The 22,561-nt window shown below is 38.6% G+C and overlaps 1 protein-coding gene across 1 annotated transcript; it reads left to right on the top strand.

Moving 5' to 3' along the window:
• Positions 1-342: 342 nt before the first annotated feature.
• Positions 343-22,149, top strand: lrrc3b (leucine rich repeat containing 3B). The gene is made up of 2 exons (XM_069176508.1): positions 343-481; positions 15,926-22,149. The coding sequence occupies exon 2, from the start codon at positions 16,063-16,065 to the stop codon at positions 16,843-16,845; it is 783 nt and encodes a 260-aa protein (XP_069032609.1). The 5' UTR covers positions 343-481; positions 15,926-16,062; the 3' UTR covers positions 16,846-22,149.
• Positions 22,150-22,561: the final 412 nt, after the last annotated feature.

The following is a 22,561-nucleotide window of genomic DNA, read 5'->3' on the forward strand; positions in this document are numbered from 1 at the left end:
TACATGAAATTATGACTCTGATTCCTGAGAGTTGATTAAAAAAAACCAATATATAATTGTAAAAGTTTCTTATGTATTAAAAACGATATGTTTGTGTTTGTTATATTTGATTGCTCACTCTGAAAAGACTACAAACGATATGATTTGAATATTCAGTTAAATCTTCCTTCCTGCTGTAAATGGTGGATCACTAGTTGTTGATGTTCAAATTAATCTTAAAACCAATTTACATGATTGATCATTATACTGAAAGCTGGGACCGGAAGTGGGGTTCGTCTTTGCAGAGACTTCACACAGCGAACCCCTCCCTTTTCTCCCCATTCACTCCTGTGCAGTGTTTTATCCAGAGGTAAAAGATGCGAATTCACACTGCGACTCGTACATCCGAGCGGATAGTCCAGCAGGCGGGCTGCCTGCTCACTCTGGCTGCTCAGCTTCACGTGATGAGGAGCTTCTCCCCGGAGCAGTAGAGGACCTGCAGGTGAGGAGACTTGTGTCGCCTGTTGCTCCTGTCTCGGCTGTATCACTGTATGTTTGAGCCGTCTGTCTGCCACGGTTGCTCGTTTCATGAATGTTTGCATGGAAGAACTGTTCTTGATAGATTTCATTTATAATGTTGACAATGAATGATTTTAAATAAGTAGTTATATGCTTGTTAGTTAGTTGTTGGTTTTGTCTAATTGTACAATTATACCACACAAAGCTTTAATTTGGTGTCGGCAGTCCAGGTAGGCTGATGCGTGACGTTTTCACAGGGAACGTCGTGCCAGACGCCATTTTAAAAAAATAGAATTTCATTTTTATTTGTTTTTTATCGAAATACCACAGCATCTTAAATTGATGTCAGTATGTCATTCAAGAGAAGAGAAGCCACGTATTAATGCGGCGTACAAGGAAGCCGCATTTCTTTTTTTGCCGTTTGCATAATTTAAACTTTATTCCAGCTTCATCTGCAATTTCTTGCTATCTTTTCCCAGCAAAACGCACCTCGAAGGGCGGTAGCGGCCAGTGTGAACCATTCATAAAAGTTGAAATAATGTTTAAATAACCGCTGCTGAGTGTGTTCATTGTGTGCCGAATAATAAGGTCTCTCCTATAGATTTAGAATCTGTTTTTAAATCTGCAACTAGTTCAGCCATTGTTTGCCAGGGAAGACTGGCATATTCAATTTCTAAATTATTAAATAGAGTTTTGCGTGACGTTCTTCACATTTCGTCGCGGCCACAGGTTAAACAAATAGTAAGAAGGCTGAAAGGTAATTGTTAGGTTATCTGCTATTGTCTGCTCAGGTCATAGAACCGACAGGATGTGTTGGCAAAGCCTCGTATGTGATGTGACAGCGGAGCTTTCAAAGCATCACATTTATGCGGCAATGAACTAGTTGAGTTAGAGCAGAGGTTTTCCACATGTGAGGCCACAGCTGGATGATGAGGGGTTTCTCGGTGTATCCCTCCAGACTGCAGGTACATCCCGGTCATGGGGTGTTCTTGTTATTCATATCTTGATCGTCTGTTCAGACTATCACATTCACAAGGTGGTGACCAGACACCTGACTGACACGTCGGTATCTTGTAGCCTGCAGAGAGCGTTAACTGAAACTCAGTTAAAATGCCCCCAGAAAGGTCATTCAGCCCCTGACCAGCTACTTTTAGTTGTTGCGTTTCTTGTGGACCTAGTGTACCGATTTTAAAGTCTTATTTTAAAGTGGTTACTCTTAGGTTGGGAGACTCTATTTCAGCAAAGTGGCCTGAATCTGAGAATATTTGTCATATTTGTTCAGTTAATTTTAAATTATATTTTTATGTAAATTTCCCAGGTATGAAATGAGTAGACAGCTTCTTTCGTGCAGCCAGGAATAAAATCAAAATCACAAGTTATTTGCAGGGCTGGGTATCAATACTTTTTTGTTGTCATTGCATTGAGTACTGCTCCAAAATGCCAAGTGAAAAATGCCTATTAGTAATTTATTGATTTGATGTTTACCTATTTAAATCTACATATAGACTTGTTGTTGTTGTCTTTTAGAATCAAATGACACTAAATGAACTCAAAACACAAGATTTAGTTCACTGCATCTCACTGTCACTATATTTAGATGGTCTTTCCTTCAGGGAATTTAATTGTAGCTCAGTAGTGGATTTGGAGTTGATTGATGGGCGGCTTCATGTTGAGGTGACTGATTAACTCTAACAAGTCTATATTGTAGACAAATTTGTGATAAAGACGTAAAGTCGAAATGTCACTCTTGTGCTCAATAATTAAATCAAATTTATGAATGATTTATGTATTTTTGTGAAAGCATCTATTCAGCATGTTGGAAAGTTTATATAATACGAGATTCTGATTAGGATCAGCGTTTACAGACATTAAGCCTGTATTTAAGTTAGTATAGCTTCTTATCGCAAATATTTTCCTTTATCACTGACTAATGAGCAGTTCGAAGCTATCAAGATATCATATTGATAGATATCATATTGGTGCTGATATCGACGCCTTGCCACAAGATTGTTTACAAAATAGTCACATTTTTAACTGTTGTCACCTAAATCCCTGTTTGGGTGAGTTGCTTGTTGTTTTTCATCTTTATACATTAAAATAATCATAGTGAAGTCACAATATTGGCATAAATCATTTATTATAACCAGCTTCAGGGATGAATGTATCAATACCTTAAGTATAATGTACCTTTAAATCCCATCCTTCCTGCTTGTCAGTACATTTCCACACCAGCTGCAGGATGTGGTTCTCTTCTATTACAATCTGCCTCAATAGGTTAAACGATGCAGCTGAAGGTATTTTAATGAGGCCACAATGGTGTAATGTGACTGTTGAATGCATTGATTATTTCACATTTGACCACCACTAGCTGCTTCTCTGGGTACGGTAATTTATGAACTACTCCAAACGCATACTGTGTCCTCATCAGCACAGAAACAGAAATTATGCAAGGAATTTTGATAATCACATTTTTATTTATTTTGGAAGCTTTCTTTATTTTCAGTGATCTTAGTTTATATGTATTCCATCTATTTGGATGTACTCTTGTTTTTTAAAGCTGCATTTCTATTATATTTATTCAAATTTTTTGTTGTGGTTGTGGCCACTCGAGGGCAGCAGAACAAGCTGTAAACGCCACATTGACATCACCATATAAAGCTTACAAAAGTATTTGCTAATAGTTTTGCCAATATGTGCATCTGGCAGACATGGAGCAAAGTTAGCATTCATTTGGTGTCTTCTTTTCACCCCATCAACTTGTGAGGTGTACGTGTATATACCTTAGGGTCGGGCAATATCTACCAAGCTGGAATATGATGTTGACTACTAGCACAGGCTGTCTACCTGATGCTTGTTTTACCAAAGCTTTCTCTGGTTTAGTGTCATTTATTTTATGTTTCAGTTTACCTCATCTACAATTTCACATCAGACTCACAGAAGACCAACGCCCCCTTACACAGTTCATTTATCCACTGCAGCACAGAACCTGACCCTCTTAAATAATCTGAATAGTCTGGACCGACATGATTCAAGCTTGGTGGAGAATCACAAACTCTATAGCGTTAAAACATTTACAATGTTGAGTATGTCGTAAATGTGTAATTGACAGCACATTGAAATGAGGCTCGATTGAGCAAAGGATGTCTCGTCGTGCTAAATGCATGTTGCTTCAACCCCTCCTGCAATCTGGACTCCCACTGGGATGACTGTCAGTGATCGGCACATCGTCCGTCAGCCGAATCCTACATTATAGCAAATTTCCAAAAGCAAATACGTTCAAGAGGAAATGTATTTTAATTTACATCAGACTCACTTCTGGGAATCATATCTGCCTTAGTTCTTAATGGTCAACCATAGGACATCACCAGGTTGTCTTTGTTTTTAGTTTTTTGTTGTTGTTGTTGTTGGTAAGCAGGTAGTGGACAGATGGTTTAACAGAGCTTTTCACTGAAGAGTTCTCTCAAACAATGTTAATGACAGCAGTGAGAAAAAGACGGTAAAATAGTGGGCCGTAAAACCAAAACAATAAGCTCAGAGGTGCTAAAAGATCTGTAAAGAGAGTTGGTTTGACTGGCAAATTACATCTGGTAGTTTGGTTCATTGTTGATATAAAATCATCGATTAGTGCCACTTTAAAGAATAAATTACCTTGGTGTCGTCTACACATTACAAGCTGTGGGTTGATCAACTAGAGTGTAATCCCTTTGAAACCGAAAAGTTGATTGGTTGCGCAATGAACAGTATTTTTCCTTAAATGATACAATTCGTTTTCTTTTTGCATTCTCTTGCTAAAGGTTGAGAAACAGATATCTCCTGATATTTTGACCCTCACTCACAGAGGAGGCTATCTGACCTTTCCCGATCTAACCTGTAAGACCAGTGAAGCAGCTCTGCTGTGAGGTTGTGCAGGTTGTAGTGTGTCAGGTGTGCTAGCCTTGTTTTGTAATGAATGCTGCAGAAAAAGCTGTAGTGTGCAGAGTAAGTGCTCATCCATGCCACAAACATTCTGATTGCAAGCAATTTTGAGGCAGTTGGTAACAGCCCCATTTTCCTCAAATGTGCCTCTTTTGAAAGTAGAGCTATATGTCGGTCATCTATAACTGGGAGTGCATTGGAGAGGACTGAGTAGGAATCCAACCTCTATGCAGGTTTTTAGCAGTTTTAAGTGTTTTTTGATGACATCAATTCAGTTGCAAATTGAAAATTGAATGCAGCAATCCTACTTCCAGCCCAGCTGTCTTGTCATATTTTATGGTATTGTTGTCAAAAATGTCAGGCTTTATGGTTAAAGCTGCATTAAGTCATATTTACTTGGTTTTGAGTATGATTACCTTATTCTGTTTATATGATTAATGTGTTAGCCCATGAACACATCTAATGTAACTTTTATGTTATTGACACAAGGACAGCATTCACTCTCCTTGTACTCAAGCTGTTTTGGTCTCCACCCACCAGCCAGATATTTTGTTTCACTATGATTCCTGCTTAGTTATGAATTTAGTCTCTCTGGTGTTTGGCATTGGGTAGCATGTGCCATTTTTACAGATCTTCTTCACTGAAAATAGTTGCCTGCTGCTGGACTGTGAGAGCACGAGAGTGAAATAAACCAGTAAAGCTGTGAAATAAAAAACAATATTTTCTGAAAGTTTGTCATTACAGGTGATGATGATTTTTCATTTAAAACATCAAAAATGTATGTGCTAGGACCATGTTTGTTGTCATGATTGTCATGGCAGAGGCTGATTCCTTTGAGCTGCAGTTCTTGTAATGGCCACTAGATGCTACCTCCCAAGTACATGTCTGCATTGAAGTTGATTGCAAAACCTGCCAGTTTCTCATTGGAAATACATTTAGAAAATGCACAATTTCCTCCAAAAGAATCTACAAGCATAGATAATACCAGCGTCTCTGAAATTATTTCTTTATTCAGTCACATATCCTAGACTGAAATGTAACTTTAGAATCAGCTCCCAGTAAGAAACAATTTACTTTGCAGGTTAAAAGATAACTATATGTCTAAAACTTTACTAAATGTGATTGGTAAGAGAAAGTTCTTGTAAGACTATATTTCAATATTGTTTTCAAAATGCAGTTGAGGCAGTAGCTAAGGCTCCATTATATTTAAAATGAATTGCTTGTTGGATTCCGTAACAGTTTCTGAAAGTCAGTCACTCAGTTCCTGTTTTCAATGGTTGAATCTGACACGGACAATCTAAGAATTGTTTGAAGTCCAAAAGTCCAAAAACAGGAAGAAGGTTAAAAAACTTGACAGGCAAAAAAAGCTGGAAAGCTACAGCTGGGATAACACGAGACAATCTGACAGAGGGCAAGTGGAAGTAGACTGGTATACACTAGAGACCTTTTTCACAGTAGACATTTGTCTCATAGTAGGGAAAGCACAGGTGTACTAATGAAAGTTCACTTCCATTAACTGTCTTATTACATAATAACAGTGAACCAGCTTGCACAAAAGCAGGATGTGGCCTATGTGGAACGCAGACATAATTGATACTCCTTTGCTTTCCCGAGGGAGAATTTAAAATGTCTTCTGTAAGAAAAAGGTCTGTGATGTGGCCTTTACAATTTCGGAAATCAAAATCTTCTATAAGCCTCGAGTTCACGAGTTGACGTGTTTTTGGACGTTTTCAGAAATGGCAGAGGCCATGGAAATACATTTTTTATTGAATGTCAAGCTAGTAAATTTAGATTTTAGTCATGTAGATTTTGTCTTCATAACATAGATATTAGTCTTCATCTGAGGAAAATGTTGATCTTCCCAATGGTCGCATCTTTTCCCTCTGTGTCTTTGCATTTCCTGCATTACGTTACGCTAAGCATGTTGTTTCAACACATCATATATTATTAAATATAACATAATTTCTCCTTTCACAATAGAAAAATTCAAAAAATGTCCCTCATTGCATCACTGGAAAATGCAATCTGGTTGATTTCATTCAAAATGTATTTGACCCACGCTTTTTAGCCAAGTTTATCCCAGATTGTATCGCCTGACATCTTTTGACTAAAACATTGCCAAATAATTTCTTACTGGAAATATGAACTACCTATATAAACATGTACATTTTTAATCCCTTTTAGGACACCAATTTATCCTCCAAGAACGTATGCAAAGCCCTATTGGGTGTTTCACACCTCCAACAGTCTGAATCTTAAAATCCGGGTCTATCTAGTTTTGATAGAATTATCTAAAAGCAATTAAAACATTTAACTGCATGAGTGTAGTTCTGACATCCCTTGGTAGCCCTTTAATTACTCTCAAAAGCACTGTTCTTTCTCTGTGACAGGGACATTTAATTATTTTTTCCTTGCCAGCCTTGAATCATTTGTCACCGTAATTGACTGGTACATAATCAATGAATAATAGCGAGCAATTTCATAACCCAGGCCATGCATCTTTCAAAAACTGTAGAGAAAAACGTAACTATTGAGGAGGTGTTTCTCTAACCTGACACAGGAAATATCTCAATTGCACATTTACTGGAATTCTGAACTGGAAATTCTGTGTAGGAACAGCAGCTTCTTCTTACCTTTAAAAAAAAAAACCATTCAGTTTTAGTGCAATGAGACCAATCTGTATGTGTAAGACATCCAAGGGAAACTTTGTAGTAATTAAATTGGGCCGTAGATGGAGGATTTCAGATACTGAAATATGGAATAATTTTAAATACAGTAGATGTTTGAGCGTGTGCAGCCTGTATGTGACAAAGGGAGAGACCATATTCAGAAGGTGCCTCAAAGGGGGAAGAAGAGAACAGACCATTCCCTACTTCAAATCCAGAAGTATCTCTCAGGTGGCACAGCCCAGTATTTTTAATATCTAATATAAAAAGCACAGAGAGGGAACAGAGGCTGTAGAGGTTATACTACCTCACCTGCTGGCTTTTGAAGTTTTTCCAGCTGCATCTTTTCTGATCCACAAAGGGTTGGTTGGAGTTTTTATTTACTTTCAGTGGGGTCCAAGATCCTCACTGGGGTTGAGGTCAGGTGACTGTGGAGGAAAGTCTATGACAGTCAGCACTCCTTGGTTTTCTTTGGTTTTCAAGTAATGCTTTAAAACTGTGAGGTGTGTTTGGGCCCATTCTCATTATTAAGCTGCAGTACAAATCCTTTTTCATCTTTTTTTTTTATCTTTGGAGCGTGTCTCTGAAGAATGTAGCACTTCTTCTCCTTGGTCAGGGTGGAGTTCATTTGGTAAAATGGGCCAACAATGTCAGTGAAAATGCTGTATTCTGTTGGGAACTTGAGGCACCGTTATATTTACAACAGATGAACGATTGCTGTGTTCAAATGGAACTGGTGAGCTCTCGGTTGCAACATGGGAAGTCGTGTGCAGCGTACGCTTGGCGTTCAAGTGGTTAAGTCTTAACTAGAAGGCAACGGCAACATGGACGGCGTTTAAAAGCCACAGAAGTTAACAATTTAGCAAGCAAACAGCTGGATAACGTAATGCAGGAATTGCAAAGGCACAGAGGGAAACAATGTGAGCATTGGGAAGATCAACATTTTCCTCTGGCGTGGACAAACTCTACGTGACTAAAATGACAACACATTAACTTAACATCTAATGAAAAATGAATTTCCAGGGCCTTCGTCATTTCCATTAACATCAGCAAACACGTCAACTCGTGAACTTTAGGCTTATGGAAAAAAAAGTTCCGATGTCGTGAATACCACAAGAGGGACTGTTCATATGGACTCTTCTTGTGTACACTGTAAATATGGCCATATTTGAACGCATCATGAGAATCCAAGAACACTGTGCCCGCCCACCTATAGTGGAAACATGATTGCACCCAAAGCATGCCAGTCATACGAGACACGCCCTCAGATATACTGCTGGTCTAATAACTAATTAATTATGGAGTGGACACCACAACTCTGATCAGAAGGAGTGAGGGAAACTGAATTTAATAATTAGCAAATCCTGTAAACACATTTAATGGAAAATGGAGCAAACATATCAAATGTTGAAGCTGAATAAAATTGAATTTTTAATGTAGTGCCGTCTGAAGGCCCAAAGATGACAGCCATCCAACATTAATTTTTGGCCTTGTCCCTTGCATACAAGGACTTCTCTGGACTATCTTTTAATGATATTATGAACCATAGATGATGAAATCCCCAAATTCTTTGCAATTTTACATTGAAGAACATCATTGTTAGATTGTTGCACCATTGGCCCACGCAGTCTTCAACAAAGTGGTGAACCTCTCCTCAGCTTCACTGCTGAGAGACTGTGTCTCTCTGAAATACTCTTTTTATACCCAATAATGTTACCGACCTGACCAGTTGTGAAATGTTCCTCCAGCTGTTTTTTTTTTTTACCATTACACACATTTTCATGTCTTTGTTACCCCTGTCCAAACTTTTTGGAGATGGGTTGCTGGTATCAAATTCAAAATGAACATATATTTTTCATAGAACAATTCAACTTCTGTTTTAGTTTGATATTTTCTATTTGTTCTATTTTTAATTCAATATAGGTTAACATGATCATGCAAATCATTACATTCTGTTTTTATTTACATTTTACATTGTGTCCCAACACTTTGGAAGCAGGGTTATAGCAAATGACACCATAATGAAAAATATTTACTGACTTTGTATTTCATTAGTGGAGTCTATGGAGCCAGAGGCTTTTTGGAGCCACCAATCACCAACTGCCGTGAAGTGCAATGTCACTAAGGCCGCTATGGCCTTAGTGACATTGCACTTCACGGCATTTGCACATTGGCTTTCCTTTTCAGACATGGAAGTTACGTCCATTTTTATATACAATCTATGGTTTTGTCAGAATTAATGACGGCCAGATGATACAGGGCGCAGTCCATCTAAAACAAGTCTGCGGGAGTAAAAAGGGCTCAGCCTTATAGGACACCCGCATCTATTACCGCAATACCAGCCACTGCCAACTTCACTGTCCAGTCCAACAGACAACCAAATTTACTTTTACAAAATGTACCTCAAAGAATTACCTAATAATTTGGAGTGCTCTACTGCTTGTATTGTTTTTTTCCTAATGAAGATAGATCATCAATAACTAGATTTATTTTAGAAAAATTACTTAAAACAGCTGGCCATTGTAGTTTTTAACAAATGTCAAACAGTTGGAAATAGCTTATTTGCTGAGGACTATTTTCAGTTATGGATAAATAAACATTTCTTCCTCTTTAGTATTTAGTAGACTACGATGGTGTATATGTGAAATAAACTACAATGTGTGTGTATATGGTTATAAAGGAACATGTTAATCTGTGTAACACTGGGGCTCACCGGCGTTTTTTTTTTTTTTTTATGTTTTTGTGGACAACAATGAAAGTCAATGGTGCAGTGGAATAACAGACAAAAGTAATAAAATCCGTTCTTTGTTGGTTCGGGTAGGCATACGAGATTAGTTGACAATAAAAAAAATATATTTTCTATCTAACTCCATATTTAGAAACATATATCACAGGGGCATAGTTTGACATAATAAAGGTCTTAAAATTGATGTTATTCTCTTTACAAGCCTCAAGCAATTTTGGACCTTATTCTGGAACAAAGCTGTCGGTTAAACACAAAAATAAGACATCACACAGAAGCATATTCATGTCGTCTGAAAGGCCCTTAAAGCAAATGGCTCTAAATTCAGTTTGACAGCACAATATTTCTTTGACACGCTGGCTGTGTGGCTGTAATGATGTCAGTGTCGATCAGTCCATCACTTTGTTCAAGACTGAAGTGTCTCAACAACTATCCCAAGGATTGTCATGAAGTTCGGTACAGACAGTTTTGGTGTGAACAGGATGAGACCTAAAGACTTTTGTTTTGTCTGCCTCTTGTGCTACCATGAGATTGATGTGTGGTCTTGAGTGAAATGTTTTTACGGCTAATTCAATTCAATTCAATTTTATTTTATTCAAATAGTGCAAGATTCACAACACAGGTTGTCTCAAGGCATGTAACATAGAAAACTCCCTAAAACATAACTTTCACAACATTATAAAGAGAAACCCAACAATTCACACCAGTGATTGCTAAAGGAAAAAACATCCTTTTAACAGGAAGAAACCTCCGACAGTCCTTCCACCACACTAAGCGAGCAAGCAGAATAGAGAGGAAACGAAAAGTAAACAGAACTGTGGGAGAGAGAAGGCATAAAGTTATGAGATACAATGGTGGCACATGAATGCGTGGAGAGTGGAAGAGAGAGGAGATCAGTGCATCATTGAAGGTCCTCCAGCAACCTGGACCTCCAACGTCAGAACTAAGGGATGACTCACGGTCAACTGAGCCAGTCATCACGATAAGCTTTGTCAAATAGGAGTTTGCTGTTTTTGTGTAGAAACACTGCTGCTAGCCGCTGCATTGTCTGTTGGTTGTGACCCCAGTGCTGTGGAAACCAAACAACATGAGCTTTATGTCCTCTACCTCGTCCACACGCACCTCAATTTCTGTGTCAGGAAAATAAGACTTCTTCCGAAGAAGCACCCTTGGCTGATTTTAAATCAGCCAAGGGTGCTTCGCATTGACCATTTATTGTTGAATGTGGACGTATAGGAGGCAGGATATGAGGCTGATCTACGTATGTGTATTTCACCGTGGATTGTGATTTATAAAGGGAGCATTGGGTGCAGATGTGCTCGCGCATGGTTTTATAAATCTAAATATTATTTGGTGTACGCTTTTTTCGGCCTTTGTGTGTACTTACACTTTTAGTATGGATTCTTCGCAGTGTTTTATAAAGGACGCCACTGGCTTCCCATAAGGACCAAACAAACAGCTTTAATAGATTCAACACAAAACCTGTTTCCATACAACAACAGGTTTTTCCTCTCTTGACAGAGCAGCAGCTGGATGAAAAGCTTGATGTAGGCCTCGGAGCTACTGGTCCTCTGCTGCAAAAAAACAAACGATCCCTTGGCTCTCCTCTCATCGGCTGTTGTTAGACACTATTGTTGCTACCTCCACGCCAGCAAATAAATAGGAGTTGCCTCTAAAAGTGGTACAAAACTTTTCAGAACCTACATGTATTAATGCCGTATATATATTTTCGTCATCTTTAAAGCCCCTAAAAAACTCTGCTCTTGCCCCTCCATTTTACAAAGATGAAATTATTATTTAAAAAAATTTTTTTTTTTATCCCCCCCTCTTTTTACTGAATTCCAAATAAACTTAAAGAAATCAAAAAGCTCAAACGACAATAACCTTTCATGAACTAACAAAATGGACATGTAAAAATATTTAAAACTGCATTGATTGCCAGGAAAGAGTCGTGAAGGCCACTGAAAGTTTAGAAGACTGTGGCTGTGGTGCCGTTGTTTCTTTACGCTGTCCTTAGAGCTGCTGCAAGATTGTGACTCACACTGACAATACAAAGTGTATTAGATCATTGCGAGGTAGAATTAGTCATCTTTGTTAACTCATAGTAAATCATAATATTCCCCACCATGAGAAAGGTTAATGGAATGAGTGAAATACTGTATCTACAGATTTGCTGTTCTTCAGACTCAAACTGTGTACGATATATATACCACCATACAAAGTGCCCAAAGTTGATTGGTTCCAAAGTAATTGGACAGATACACATTACGTCAAACACTGTTATTATATTTAATATTAAGTGTAAAGTCCTTTGCAGCAAGTGAGTGCAGTTTTGGGGCCGCAGAGATCAGCAGACTCTTTGTATCATCCTGGTTAGGCTCTCCCAGACCTTCACTGCAGACTGCTTTCACTCCTACTTATTGTCGTTCTCTCTTTGGTTCCTCAGCAAGTGCATTGAAATCGGTGAATGATGATTGATTTTGCCCGTAAGTTTAGGATCTCTGACCTGCTGAAAGATTAAATGTGGTCCAGTGAGTTTTACTGCATTTGGTTGAATTTAAGGTCACAGAAGGCTTCTCTATACCGGTCTCCATTCATCCTATTCATTCTCTGTCAACACTATTTCAGTTTCCTTGGCAGCCATACCTTTACAAGGCATAGCAGAACACCATTGTTTTTGACAGATATACTTTCGTCTTTCCATCCCCTTGGAGGTTTTTGTGAACCGCAGCCGGAACTTTCTGGTTTTGAGTCTACTGATAGTTTTATTATTGTGCCGAATCTCTGGATGGTTGACAATGAAACAAGTCCACCTTCATCCACCCTGCAGAACATCCATGACCTGCTGTGCACTCACCAGGCTTTTTATTCATCATACAAATGCCTTTCTTCTCATCAAGACTTGAACTCTTTACAGCTTTTTCTTTTTTTTTTTTTTAAATTTTCTAGTTTAATCTTGTGTACCTATTTTTTTTTATTATTTTTTTTTTAGATTAAATCCAAGTGTTTTTTTTTTTCTCCAAACCAAATGTGTTTAATATCTCCGATAGACTTTGCCTACTTTTTGTCCTCATTATTATCCTTTGCACTTGTCACCTCTTTACTCTGACAGACAACTCTCTCTCTGTCTGAATAGCAAATCTGTGCCAGGTGTTAGCTCTCTTTTTCTTGAGCTAATATTGAAAATATTGAAACAACACAGGTGCCAAAGTAACATTTAGCCATATTTCCGTACTAGCGAGAAGCTAGTCTAAGCGCACGTCAAAGCATATTTGCAATTTGGTACAGCGCAAGTAACTTTTTTCTATGAACCCGGCTGCACCGAGGTGGTTGAAGCAGCACAACAAGGGGAGTGTTTGTAAAGTTACACCTGTGCAGTTGTGTCACTTTTGAGGTGAAATCATGCTTGCATTTCCGCTAGCTCAAACCAAGTGTAGGTGCCACGCAGCCGACCGGGGGCTATTTTTGTGGCTTTAGTGGACGAGAGCCCACATGAATAGACCTATCCAAAATCTCACTGACAGGTTTGATGGATGTCCTGCATATTTCATCCCACTTCCATACATAGTTAAAACAAGATTTTAATGCAACCTTCCGATCCAGTTAATCTTGTAAAAAATTAAGGGGACTGTTGTTTATTGAATTGGATGTGAATCAGGTCGTTGGCACACATCATGACGCAGGAGCTAATTTTAGCCGTATAATAATAAAAGGCCACTCAGGTTAACTACAAATGAAATGCAATTAAATTACACATGAAGGAGTACCAATTCAAAAACTTTTTCACCTCCTTATTTGGTATAGTAATCCACCCAGCTGTACAAAGCTGTATAGTGAGACACTGTGTCATTTATTACAAAAAGTCAATTGTACACACTCATAGCTTCCGATGCAATTTATTTATTAACCCCACAACATCACTGATTTTACAAGAACATTGGTCCTCATCAGTGTTAATAATACATGAATTGCATTGGGAGCTTTCAGTGCGTTTAATTAACTTGTGCTCACTTCTCATTGTTCCTGCAACTTATTTCAATATATTGGATGAGTTTTCTTTGTTCACTTTGACAATGAATTAGTAGTGAAATGGAAAACTAAGTTTTGAGTTGAATTATCCTGCGCTGGAGGAAGAATCTCAGTCATCAATGTCTATGATATGCAAATTTTAGTCTTGTCCTTTGTCTTGTGTCATTGAACAGCTCCCTACATTTGCAGCAGTTCTCGTAGTACCAGGGAAAGAGACATTTGTAATATTGGCTACCTCTTCCTAACCTAATTTAACATCAGCATCATACTTGTAGCACCATAAATCCAGTGATTACGAGCCTGAACTTTGGCTGGCGGTGGCAGTCTGCTCCTTAGTCAGCCATTATGAAATTGACAATACACTGTGCCACATTACCAACAAGTTGGTCACACCAGCGCTTCCAGTGCACCCTTTGGTTTGTGACCTGCCATTCTGAAGCCTAGAGTTCGGTATTTTGGTCCCGGTGCCATCTTGCTGTTTTGGAGCCAGAAGTGATCATATTTGGACAAGCTGGGATGTAGCGAGTGGTGAATCTGACTGGATCTAACTAGGAACCCGAGGACACTACACTTGCCCACCTATAGCAGAAGCCAGACTGCACCACAGGCCTGTCAACCAAACAAACATCCCCCTAAAAATACAGTTAATTAATGATGAAATTATTTTAAGATGGACCTCCAGAAAACCAAGAAGGAGTGACTTTAGTAAATGACATCATTATGACTTTGGCAAAAGTTCATTGACTTTATAATTCCTGAGAGAAGTTTAATGGGAGTCTCTTGAGCCTGAACCTTCTGGGAACCAACCCTTAGTGGCCTCACTTAGAGGCACTTCCGCATTGCCTCGCTTTTCAGATCTGGAGGCTATGTCCTCTTTAATATGCAGTTTATGATTTCTGCTGCATCTAGATTGATGAAAATAAAGGACTAAAGGTCCAATTACTTTTAAACCCTTGTAGTTTGTGCACTCTGTTTTAAAGGCACTATATCTCCTACACAGTTCTTTACACTGATGTAAACCTTCTCAAATAAAAGCTGTATACTTGGCACTTGAATGTAGTATCTATTATGATATTTAAAATTTTAATATGCCAGATCGTGAGCTAGAGAACTGAATGCCCCCCACCCCTCCACCCCACCACCTTATCTGTACACATGGACACACTTTACATCTGACTATCTATGTTATATAACAGCTGACTCGGATGTGGACACTCTACTGATACCTTTGTCGCAAGATTGAACCAGATTTTTTTTCTGACTACTTCTGGGGAGGAAAACAGTTTTATAATAATGAACATGAATATATAATCACAGTTTGAGATAGTATGGTGAACTTCACAGCAAACAGTTGCTTATTCATACATTTATTTGGATTCATTCTTGTGTCGCTCTGTTGTTCGTCTTGCGACTGCCAACAATTTTAAAAGAACAAATTCTGCAAAACAGGAGTTAAACAAAATGCCTGAAGCTAATTAACATTCAAACTGGAGGTCACATTACATGAAGTCCCCTCATGTATGCCTCTTACTGTACACCTGTTGGTGCTGGCTTTACAGATAAATTTAGAGGGTATATAATTTATATATTTTCACAATTGAAATGGCAACATGCCATAGTTTTGCAGACACCTTCAGCAGGTATGCATCCTCAGGGTAACAAATTCCATAGGATTTTTTTTAAATGCAACTCATCCCAAATCTGTTGAGATACTTCAGTCTGGACCAAAGTGTCTAAAACTGTCATGGAATCAGTTACTACATGGCAATAGATTTCCCTCCCAGATTGTCTGATATGGCAAGACAACTAAGTGTTAGTGAAGAACCCATCATTGAAAAGGCCAGCAAGTAAAGAAGCAGTCTATTTTCCCATGTGAGTACACAACTGACTTTAAAAGTATAGTTTTGCCAGTTGCTGAGCTTGTTGTTCCAACAAAAGCTTCTTTAACCGCATCTGAAAATTGAACAAATACAGGCTCCTGTAAAATTGTCAAGGAGGACTTTTGATGGTGATATCGACAAACAGAACAATTATAAAAATGTCAACTCTTACTTTCTGTGTTATCTCATTCCAGGACACGCCAAAGCATGATAACATCTGTTCACACACTCGTGGAGAGATTGTGAAGACCAGTTGCCACAATGCGATGTGTGTAAAGGACCAGTGGTGGTGTTGTGGCCCGAGGCGGGATGCTGCTGACGGTCAGTCAGTATGACTCTGCTGGACTTGTGGCTGTCGCGCTCAATCCCCATGTGCCTGCTCCTTCAGAGCCTTGTCCTCATGGCCCTGTGTTTCCCCTCGGCCAGCATGTGCCCAAAGGGCTGCATGTGCCTACGCGACCCCCACCTCCATGGTCTCAACGTTACCTGCATTCAGTCCCGCCTCAAAGAGATCCCCCCCAGCCTCCCGGTCGACACCGTCCTGCTGAGGTTGGACCACAACCAGATAGGTGCCGTCCCCGATCAAGCCTTCCATGGACTCCGGCTTTTGAGAGAGCTCAATCTCTCCTACAACGCAGTAGAGACTTTAGGGGAAGGTGCCTTCAGTGGCATAGAGGCAACTTTGCAGGTGCTGGACCTTTCCCACAACCGCATCACTAGCGTACACAAGGATGCCTTTGCCCGGCTGAAGGCCCGCATCATTGTGGACGATAACCCCTGGCATTGTGACTGTGCCCTCCAGCAGGCCATTGGCGGAATGGCACACAACCATGAGGCCGCCGCCCGGGTTCTCTGCAGGAGCTCGGAGCTTCGAGATCAGGAGGGACGACCCTTCTTGGCGGTGGACACTGACCTCTGTAACCTTGCCAAAAGGACCACAGACTACGCTATGCTGGTGACCATGTTTGGTTGGTTTGCCATGGTCATTTCATACGTGGTGTATTATGTACGTCAGAACCAGGAAGACGCCCGACGCCACCTGGAGTACCTCAAGTCTCTCCCCAGCAAGCCCAAGAAACCTGATGAGGGTGATGATATCAGCACTGTTGTCTGACAGCAGTGTCATCATGACTATATCCACCACAAACCTATCAAACACCAAAATGTTGATGTAATGGGACCCACATTTATAGTGTTTACTATTTCAAACTTTTAGGTGATGTGACCATCAAAACCTTTGTATTTTGGAAATGTTGTCATTTGTCGTTATCAGGGTATGTTCATGGCTGAGCGAAGATGAGATGAGAAGGGAGGCCATACCACTATTGTCTTTTCTACAAAAAAAAAAATAAATACTTTGAAAATTTGAATCTCAGGTTTAAATACAGTCATGGTAATCACTTTTTTAAATGGAAATTTGGAATATCTGGGGGATAAAAGTATTTGTAATATACAACACCCTTTATTCCATTTTCCAAAGCCCCCTTTTTGGAATCTCAAAGGAAACAAAGAAAGGTTTACATAAGAATTGAATGAACACTACATGTTTTTTGGGGGATTTTACTTACCCCATGATATCAAGTTTCAATTACAGTATCTGAATTAACAGTTACTGCAAATAAATCTTTAGCATTTTCTGAATCCACGGCCTCCTAATGATACTGCTTTTGGATTTGGTGTATGCCGATCTGGGATATAAAGTCGTCTTTACCACACAAAATTAGGTATCTACATATTACAATTCAGACACAACACATTTTTCACTGAAAGATTTAGTTAATCATTTGGCTATGAAGAATACGGGATTCTAAGGAAGCCCTTTTCTGCCAGGGGAAGAAAAAACAAACTAAACAAGGATTTTATAAAAACATGTCAAAAATGTCGGACTTTTGTGTATGGCACTCTCACTAACTCTCACTGATGGACCACTGCTGACTTTATATCTTGCAAGGCTACACCTTATCCCAGTTTCTGGACTAGAAAAAAAAGAAAAAAATTCATCACCAGATTAACAAAGTCCTAATCGGATTTTTAATTAAAGAATGTTCCGTTACACAATTGGAGAAACAATATTATGAGTGGAGATACCTGTGCAGCTATTGATCACTGATACACTCTGTGGAGGCAAACAGTCCAGTGGGTTTATGTTTTTTCAAAATGCATTGTGGATTTTTGGATATTTGGATCCAATAAAGGATTGATCATAAGCCTATTAAGTTAAATTGGCATGGCAGGTTCTTGGCGGCTATAGAGCACACGACTTCATTGTTGAGGGTTTATAAAGAAACCAAACGTGGCAACGTACCAACTGATGGTGAGTTTTTGTTAAAAAAAACTCGGACACTATTGCAACCACTGCCACAAAAATGAAAAGTTATAAATGTTGTTATTTTTACTAAATTATTTAGTAATGACATAAAACTTTATCTGTGACTTTGATTACACATTATTGATATACTTAATGAAAACAAAAATCACTGATGAATTCATACGTACTAAGATGATGTAAAGCTACAAAACTAGCCACGACATCTTGGTCATGTTTTACAGTCAGTACAGTCCAACTGCCAAAATCCATATTGAAGAAGCTGTGGACGAATCAGAAGGTTAATTTGCTCGCCTGAGCTGATTACTGGTACTCATGAATGTGGATTGTGATATGGAGTCACCGCAGTAAGAATCATACCAGATATAGAATGGAATATGTTTTGTCACTGAAAATGTTAATGAAAGTGAAAAATAATAAGTGGATTCACCCGTGATTCAGAATGTAAAGTGTTCTCCGTTTGGCCTGTGCCCCACTCTTCCATCAAATTCCGTAATCCTGCTCACAAACAAACAAACAAACAAACAAACCACATCCAAAACAAAACCTCCTTGGCAGCGGTAACTAAACTTGTGTGTAAGTGTAGTAACTTTCTAGATTAATTTAATAATTTAGTCCGTCATTTTAACATGAACTATCTCGTTATAAGAAATGATCTATCTAAATAATGAGAAACTGAGAAAATCAGCAATTGGCTGCCATTTCAAACTGCACAGGTCAGACTCGTCATACAGCAAGGCCATTGTGTGCTACTGTACAATAAAGATGAACATTGTCCTAATCTGTAAAATATTGTCCATGAACACACAATCTAGAAAAGTTGTTTTGTTGATATTTTTCAAGAACAGTTTTTCAGTACAGAAAGATTGTTTATTACAAGAAATTGATTAGTCTATGGTAGATTTAGACATTTTTTTTTTTATCAAACTTTAAAAATGTATTTATTATGTCACGCAATGTAATAACTTGAAATATACCCATAAAACTAATCCTGCCATAAGCATCCACACAGGGCTGCATATTTTAAGTATATGCCTGTGTTTGATTGTTTTTTGGGGTTAATTAAACTGCTATAAAATACTTTTGGTCATACCATGCCGAAATCTTGAATTTGAAAATCTGTACACGGGATGCTATGAATAACAATTTGCAATCAGTTTATGATGAGTACAGCATTTTAAGATTCCCCCATTCTGTCTTTATGGATAGACTAAAAACATCACTTTTTCCGAGCTGAGCCGTGCTCTGGAAGAGCCCATCACTTATAAGAAGAAGCCGATGGGGAAATAAGATGTCAGGGCATTTAGATAATGCAGGTAGATTGTGCCTGACCATTTCTGTTACTCGCCTGATCTGACAAGCCAACCTTCAAACCAATCTCACGCTATGATTTGCATCAGGGGGGTGTAACTGTTGGTATGAATGTCTTTCTGAAGCGACTGTCTGAAAATTTGTATCTCCGTATTTAAGTGATATTGCATCTCACCCTTCTCCCTGATGGTGTTTAATCCCCTTATCTTTTCAATGTGGTTGTTTGGAACAACAAATTTTTTTATTTTTTTTTTATTTTTTTATTTTTTTTTTTTTATGCAGCCGCGACAGTACATTGCACAAATATCTTTCTTTCTTGGATATTGTGACCCTTAGAAACAAACTCTTGCCTTTAGAAAAATGACCATTGAAAAGTTACCTCTAAATTTGTCCAAGAGCCTTTTTAGAATTTGGGAGGGCACAACCAGGGTCTTCTTTGCCTTTTTCAAAATATCTGTCAGTTTTGGCTGTTTAACATCAAATATAGAAACATTATTTTGATTGGAAACAAGGAATTCTGCTTAGTTTTAAGTATATTCATGCAAAACAAAACAAAAATATCAAACTAACTTGGTGTGGTTAGCTGCAAGCAAATGCTATCCAACGTATCCACTGGTTTCAAATGTGAATGATGACTATCTGAGCTACTACAACTGGGAGCTACAGTATATGATTGGTAATGAACTCTCATTGATGACGACCCTACATTGTAATGGGTAAGAGATTTTAGGTATTCCAAAACATTTTTAAAAAGGGGCCCTTAAAATGTTACCTGGCATGAGTGAATTCCTTCTTGACCTTGGAAAATGTGTTTGACAAAAATAAAAACAAATCTTCTACAACTTTTCCAGAGGTTTCCAGAAAGATTCAGGACCTGATACCGGATGCAGTCTTTAAACCAGCCACTGTCATTGAAATTAACTTTCATGTTGGACAATTCTGCACCTCACAATTTATGTCCAGTGCCACTGTAGAAAACAGTGTGACCTTTATGTGGCAAGATATGAAGAAATAGTTAGGTTTCTGAAGGCTTCCGACTTTAATGCCGAAATTTAGACTTTGCTTCCTTAGAGCTATCCTAAACTCCTGATCGTAACATTTGACAGATTATTAGTATTCACCCTTTTATTAACCCCAACCAGTAGCTTTATGTATACTTAATAAGCAAGGGTTTTAGTCGGTTAAGACTTCCCATACTCTAATGAGGTTTTGTTTTTTTTGTACCTTTCCTTACCGTAACTATACCATAGTCGCCATGTACAGATAGAGCAGAAAGCAAGAATACCAGGTTTTGCAGAAATGCCTCAATATTCAGTAGTACTGAAGGTACTCCGGTACTCCGGTTACATGATGACAACTAAACTCTCTCCATGACAACTGAACAAATTCCTACAGATAGAGACTGTGAGGTAAGCCTGAACAGTCTGGAGAGAGCAGTCAAAAACATGCTCTTCTGGAATCCAACGTTTCTGGTTCTGGTTTAACATTTGTGGACAGGCTGTTGCTGTGTTGTACTGTGTTTTGGTTCCTTCAGTGTATAAAGTCTACATTTGCTCCTATTGTCTTTTGCCAGCTGTTGTCAATCAGAGTCAGTCTTTGTATATTTGCACTGAGCTGAAGTAAGCACAAGACTAAATGTCAGTTTCAGTGGACTGTTTTTGATGTTTTGTGGTTAGTCGAGTCCTACAGTGTCTCTGGTGTTACTGATAATTGTTACTTCATTCCATTCTTCCAGACTGGTCCCTTTCAAAGGGAGGGCAGATTCTTCAAACGTGGGAATGGCAGTCAATATGATCATCTTGGTCATGACAAATCATCACAAACAACCCTATCTATTCAAGTCACGCTGCCAATGCATGCATCATTTCCCTTTAATAGCACTGTGTACAGTAATGTTCCCGGCAGTGGCTGAAGAGAAAATTGATGCTGTCTTTTCTCAAATGGCTTCCTTCTCATCACAGCCGCTGAAGCTCACTAAAACATAGGACCAGAGAATGCCACTGAAAAGCCAGATAAAAGACGAGATGGATATGTAAAGGTACAGGAAATTAGATGTTCACCAAAATAAATAATGGCTACTTAGATGAAATAAGATGAAAGAAGTCCTGCATATGCTTGGTCACACGGTGGATTGTAGGTGTTGCTGATATTTTGTGTATTTCTTTTTCGGTTCATGTTTTAACTGTTTGTCTCAGAATTTATAGAATAATGGTTGTTAAAATGACGTCTTAGGGGATATGCAATGAGAATATGTAGGTAGAGAATACATGTAAATAGGAATGTTGATGTTTTGTGAAATACTTGAAATCCCTTTAATTAGTTGTTCTTGGATGTGCTACAGCCCTTAGCCTTGTCTTGTCGAGGCAACCTCATAGACTCGTGACAGGATCAGGATAGTCTATAAAATGCATGTACAATGTAATGAAGCACAGTGTAGCCAAGGACCCGAGAGTATTTCTAAGTGCCTGAATACGTATCTCACATTTTATTTTTTTATTTTATGTCTTCTTTTTCCACCTCTGGTCTTAGTTTAAGATTCTCACTGTTTAGTGGATTTGTCGATTACAGTTTTTGCAACTTAGAAAAAAAACAGAATCAACCATGTTGATGTAAAGAGCTGTCAAAATAAACTGAATTTTACTGTACCATCTCACAGTTCTCCGTGCACAGGCAGAGCAGTGTGTGTGATAGACTGACTCACCCAGTGTTAGCACAGACTATCACGGTTATGTTGTAATGGCATGACATACAGAAAATGAAATAAAGGAGGTATGCATTGGTTTATGGTATATTTTCTTTCTCTGCTGCCATACACAATATGCCCAGCTGTGTGCAGTAAATGAGTAAAGCATTACAGTGATTCCAAGAGAATGCAGTGTCTAAATCTTTTCTGTTGCTAACGTTTATCAAAAAGTACCATAAAAAACAAATCTGTGGGTAAGTATCACATGACTAGTGCAATGGCTGATAAGATAATGCTCATCTTATCCAAAATCTAATTATCTAACACTTGTGTGCCCTGAAAAAACAATGAGGCAAATACAGAAAAATAAATGTTAGTCAGGATTGTTTCCAGACAGTGATTCCATTCTGTGGTGTTTTGTTTCTTTGTTAAAATCACCAAATTCCTTGTCCCAAGTGGTTCAAGCATTAGACATTTGCTAATTATATTTCAATTCCTAATCTCACAGTT

The sequence above is a fragment of the Embiotoca jacksoni genome, unplaced genomic scaffold (genome assembly GCF_022577435.1).
Source record: "Embiotoca jacksoni isolate LCO1_2020_lvr unplaced genomic scaffold, fEmbJac1.0.p SCAF_7, whole genome shotgun sequence".
NCBI lineage: Eukaryota > Metazoa > Chordata > Actinopteri > Embiotocidae > Embiotoca > Embiotoca jacksoni.